This window comes from Lucilia cuprina, chromosome 4, assembly GCF_022045245.1.
Source record: "Lucilia cuprina isolate Lc7/37 chromosome 4, ASM2204524v1, whole genome shotgun sequence".
Taxonomy (NCBI): domain Eukaryota; kingdom Metazoa; phylum Arthropoda; class Insecta; order Diptera; family Calliphoridae; genus Lucilia; species Lucilia cuprina.
Window position 1 is genome coordinate 11,423,793 of NC_060952.1, and position 6,092 is coordinate 11,429,884.

A 6,092-nucleotide genomic window follows, 5' to 3' on the forward strand; every position below is an offset into this window, starting at 1 on the left:
TATAGACTAGACTATAGACTAGACTATAGACTAGACTATAGACTAGACTATAGACTAGACTATAGCCTAGACTATAGACTAGACTATAGACTAGACTATAGACTAGACTATGGACTAGACTATAGACTAGACTATAGACTAGACTATAAGAAGGAAACCAAAAATAGTTTTTTTATTATTATTTTGTTTTGTATGTTAAAAATTTAATTTAAAAAAAAAAAAATTATAACATTTCAATACAACGATACGACATCGATTGTAAATTGTAAAAATATTTATATATCTTATGAAAAAACAATTTAAACTATGTAAATATTATAAATACTTTATAATAAATTTATATCACAATTTACTAAAAAAACTAACGTAATAAAAATTTTTTAACAATTTAATTCAAACATTATGCGGTCTGGTTTATTTGCACGCTCTGGAGTAAAAATGCACTTACAACATAACAAATTGTATTTTGGAACTTTTATTTTGTTTCAGAAAGTTTTTGTTTGCATAATAAATTTTTAAAATTTTATCGCTAATGGTGTAGCGGCACAAAAAGTAATGCACTTTTATATTGAAGTTATTTCGTTTTCACCTTATATATTTTGGAAGCTAATTTACTAACAGCCTAACAAAATGTGTTAATGCAAATTATATAATTTAAACAAATTAATAAATTAATTATTATTGAAACATTTAAGGATAAAATTGAAACCTCACCATCGTCTGTGGATTATACTCGAACTCAAGATAGAAGTAAGTATATTTAAAAAAGTGTTATTATACTTAAAAATAAAAAAAATATATAATGGTTTAAAGGAATGTTAAAAAAATAAATAAACAAGTTTAAAACTAACCAATTAAGATAAAAAACTAAACGGAAATTAACCCACTAATAAAATGCTAATACAAAGCGAAAGTATACTAATTTACTTAAGTGATTTAAACATAAATTAAAACTTGTTATTCATTCTCTTTATTATACTACTACGAGTAGTTCATTTCCCCACCGAAGAACCCGAACCTGAAACTGAAAAAACCGTCGTGAAAAGAAAAGAACTTGTCGATACCAATGACTGTTTGGAAAAGGATGCCATCAATGGCAAACCATTTTGTACTCAGCTACGTAATTATCCCGAGAAGTCACATTTGGAACAGATTATCAAACAGAGATTCTCGAATTTAGAATCATTCTTTGGTGAAGATTTGGTTTTGCCACAAAACATAAGTCAACGCATGAATAACGAACCAAATGAAGAGTTTCTGTGTAAGAGTCGTGTTCGAGTTATTTATCCTCAAGCGGGTGTTGATAGGGAATATAATTGGTTGGTTATAGTAAATATTCCTAAATATAAACAGGGTATACGTATAGAGGAGTGTGTGTAAGTAGAATTCCTAAGAACAAGAGGCTGTCAAGTGTTGGTGTTATCGATAACGATTATGATATTGTGTGAATTAGTATTCAAATACTATTATCACAGTTTGATACTGATATGTAATCTGATTTAACATTTGAGCTAACAGGTCTCCAACTTTGGCAGTCTCCGTCGAAAATATTTTGTTTAAGAAATTTATAAATTTATGATATTTTTTAAATTTTTATCAATTTTAGTAATGAGGGCTCCACCTGTGGCGAAAATACTGGTCTAAGTTTACCCAATCGCTATACCGCTACGTGTAAACAGAGTTACATTTATCGCTCTTTAGTCGCCTATACAAGTGATGATACCGTTATAAAAGAACAGTTTAAAATGCCTTCCTGTTGTAAATGTGTTCTGAGAACTGAGGTCTGACTGGGGTCCTTATAAAAGGTAATGGGGACCTCAGTAGTATGTTGCCGTTTTTTTTAATTCGAACTCAAAATGTGATTTAAGGTAAGTGATGTATTAATTTAGTGAAACCTTTTATATATTTTCGTACTCTTTTTAGAAACCCAAACACTCACAGGATGGATGGCAGGCCAAACTGTCCATTACTTTAGATCTTAAATAAAAAATTTAGTTTAAAATAATATTTTCTTTGTAGAGATTGTTAAATGAGTATTTTAAATTGTTAAAAAAAAAGTTATTTGTATAAATATTAAAGAAAATTTGACAAAATGCTTAGTTGGTATAACTAATATATTTGTAAAGAAAAGTTAGATATAATTAATTATATATAAAATAATATTTGTTAATAATAAATTCTAAGTATAAAACTATGATGTTTCCAATTGTAATTTTATAAATTTAAATTAAATTATTTTAAAGAATTTCTTTTAGTTTATGTATTAAACATTTAGAAAAAAGGAATTCTAATTTTATGAAAATAATTAAAACAGATTCCTGCAATACTCGATGAAAGTGCGAAAAAAGTCTTTTAACATGAAATTTCAGAAATTTATTAATAACGTTTTAAGAAAATAAAATAAGATTTTAAATAAGAATTGTATAAAAATTGTTAAAAATATTTTAAATACAATTGGAATGGTATCTACAGTTAAAATGTTAAGTTATTATTTTATCAGTAAAAATTTATTTTAAACATCTCGTTAGACAATCAAATGTCTGACAAACTTAATTTTTTACAGATCAAGTATCATCACTTGCCATATTGTTGATATATATGTATTTCCTGTGCGATTTTTCCTTTAAGTTAAATAAATTATATTGCAAAATTCAATTCATAAACAAATTGTTATTATATAAACGGTTTATAAATCAGATCTATATTTGAAATAAAAGATTCAGTTTTTATTATTCTATAACTTAACCTTAGAATGTATAATAATCCTGAAAAATATTTTGAATTTTTTTCATACATTATTTGGTAATGAGTGCTCGTTGAATAGGATTTGTAGCCAATTGTCTAGAGCCTTGGTATAATAAGGAATTAGTTAGTGGTTCTAACTTAAAACGATATTTACACTTAAAAAATATATATATTGATTTTGCATCACTTCAGTTAGAGTCATAAAATAACTTGTTAATGAAGCATTGATTAAAAGAAAAGACTAGTAAATATAGGAAATAACTGTAAAACCGGTTAAAATCTGGAAAAGTCGGGTATGTACATTTGTAACCAGTTATTTTTTGGTCAACGTCGAAAAAAATCAAAAGTTATTCACTCAAAATGAAACCACTTACATTTTGCTCCAATTTTATTTGCCTACTTACCGGGTAATTTAATGTTAATTTTATATTGTTACTCCTATCAAATTGTTTTCATAATTTTTCAAAAATTATTCACCTTGACAGGTTTTTTGGAATAGCATACGATCAGGGTTTTATAAATTATTTGAGATTTATTACATGATTAAATCTGTTTTACTTAAGGTTCGTTCACATCTATCAAATATTTGACGAAATATACGTAATCACTATAATTGTAGATGCTTTTGGATCTTACATAATTTTTAATTGAAAAAAATGTTGAAACTTTAAAAAAAGTATTTCTGAAGTTATTTTACCCAACAAAAAACTAATGACTTTTTAATAACTACTACATGACGTCTCGATAACATAGAAGCAGTATTATAAGGTCTTACTATTAAAAAAGCTATCTAATTCATTGTTCTTTTTGTCGGTGGAACTATAAAAGCTTCATGCGATTTACAACAAAAGCTTTTTCTAATTACTTGTAAGCGTTTGTAGTAAGTTCATGCCTCCAAGTTTCATGTTTCTATTAATATCATTAGTTCAAATTCTCAAACAAAAAAGAAGAAATAAATTCTGAAACTTGGTGGCTTTCAATTTATAATTAGAAGCTCTAATCACTGAGCTATTACTGAACACTTGTTCGAAACAAAGCTCTTATTGTTGTTATGATAAGCATGTAATATATGTATTTTTTTATTTTCTGTGTCATTTGGACACTTTCAGCATTACATATCGACAAAAATGTGGCATGTGTTTAATTTAAGCATTTTTAAAACATTTAATTTAGTTGGAATTTATTCTCATAAATACCATACGATATGAATTATTGATAACAATGGTGAAATGTTTTAATTTTTGATAAAATATAAACCACTTCATTTACCACTGGTAACTAGTTAGTTGGAATGCGGTGATATAACTAGTAAAAGGTGAAAATTTTCGCATGAAAGTTTCTGATGGGTATGTTTGATAAAATAAATTGATAATAATAAAAATGGTGATTTCCTAGGGGTCACATCATTTTTGTCAAATATTTGATAAGTGTGAAAATGTTAGTTTAATTGAAATTATTTCTATTATGGATACAATAATTTATTTTCGAAAATGTGTTTTGAAATTATTTGTACTAAAGTGGATTTAAACTGTGCAAGAAAGCTAAGACCATTAATAAGCAATTCCCGTTGCTTGAATGGATTATTTTAATGATACATTGAAACACTGAACATTAAGAAGAGAAACGCTATCAAAAAGTACATAAATCTACTGTCAGTCGGTACCTAACTCTATGAATGTATTCGTAGAATTCTCAAATCAACATAGTTGCAAAAATTCAGATTAAAAAATATTGAAAAAAATTATTACATTTACATTGTTATTTTAAAAGATTTTTTTAAATATTTTGCAACATAATTTATCTATGTTGACTTTTTAATCTGCAATATTGAAAAAAAATAATTTATTAGAAATATTTTTTTCTTGTACCATACGAAAATTTACAACATTGTCTTTTTTCAGTTTTAATTTCAACAACAAACATTTAATGTCAAAAAAAAAAAATAAAAAATATTTTTTTCGTTTGCAAAAAATAGATTCTTTTCGGACTATTAAATGTATTTAAATTGTGCAAAAAATAATAAAATATAACTTTAAGTTATAGAAAATACTTTAAATTGCTATAAGCCACGAATTTTCGCCACAAAGTTTTGAAGTTTTGGGAGAGAGTGACATTTTTACATGTGTGTTGGAGTTACACAGAACTGGTCTGTGAGAAGTGCGTAACCTTATTGTTGTAAAAAAACGTCACTGTTTTATTTCTTGTTGTTCAGTGCCTTGAAAATTTAAAAAAATATATTTTTTTCTTATTTATTTAAGTATATGTATGTATTTAAGATATAATAATAAAAAAATAGTAGATGCTTAACTCTCCAATTTACAGCTATAAATAAAACTTTTTTTTCCAATAAAAAATACAATAATAGAACTTTACAACACAAGTTGTGAATAGGACAACAATAGCTACTACTAATTTGAAAAAATTTAACTCACATATTGTAAATTTTTATTTGATTAGAATTGTTTTTCATTTTAATAATATATTGTTTATTTAATATTTTTTTATTATAACAAATAAAGAAAAAATAAAATTAAAAAATAAACTATAAATTTGTTTTGGCTTCTGTGAAATAACAATTGATATAATATTCCCCGCAAACACTAAAGTTTAGAATTTTACAATTTAAACCGAAATGCATTCGAAATATTCTTAGAGTTTAATATTTAACAAAGTCTTTTGAATTTATTAAAAAATTTCGTGTTTGCTGGGGTTTTCTATACAAGATAATAATAAATTAATTAATTAATTTTTTTTGACCATTTAAGGATCGATTTGTAACATCATCTGAGGAAACAACCAGTAGCGAAGGGAGCGGTAAGTAGCTTAATATAACACACCACCACTCACACAGCCACAATTTCATTACGATTATTGTGTTAAATTTTTTTCGATTTGCTTATAAAATAAAATTATTTTACTGAACTACACAAAATTTTACTTTTACAGAGTCTCAGTCATCAATTGATGAAAGCCACTGTCTTGAATTCGATACAGTAGGAAATGGCAAAGTATTTTGTAATAAGCTTAGAAGCTATCCCGATATATCATTTTTAGAATCAAAAATTAATGATAGATTATCCATGTTTGAATCATACTTTAATCCTCTTCTGAGAGATGGCGGAGATTATGATTTTGATTTTGACTATTATAATTTGAATTGGTATTCTAGAAAAATCAAAAATCTTCACCACAATGAAGAATTTTTATGCAGTTCTCGCGAAAGGACCATATATCCAGTGGCTGCCGTTAATAATGAAGGTACATGGACACATATAGTAAATATACCACGTTATAAACAGGCCATAAATATAGAGGAATGCACGTAAGTAACATTTAAAAAAATATCA

General features: G+C 25.9%; 1 protein-coding gene across 2 annotated transcripts in view; it reads left to right on the top strand.

Moving 5' to 3' along the window:
- LOC111690181 (protein spaetzle) overlaps nucleotides 1–2,655 on the top strand; it is a 21,463-nt gene extending 18,808 nt beyond the window's left edge. Inside the window, exons 5-8 of one of the 2 annotated variants that reach the window (XM_023452621.2) lie at nucleotides 696–750; nucleotides 989–1,376; nucleotides 1,607–1,868; nucleotides 1,924–2,655. In XM_023452621.2, coding sequence (XP_023308389.2) covers nucleotides 696–750; nucleotides 989–1,376; nucleotides 1,607–1,787 — 624 coding nt within the window. In that variant the 3' untranslated portion in view covers nucleotides 1,788–1,868; nucleotides 1,924–2,655. The remainder of the gene's footprint in view (nucleotides 1–695; nucleotides 751–988; nucleotides 1,377–1,606; nucleotides 1,869–1,923) is intronic. The other variant, XM_023452622.2, reaches the window with a different exon arrangement.
- Nucleotides 2,656–6,092: the final 3,437 nt, after the last annotated feature.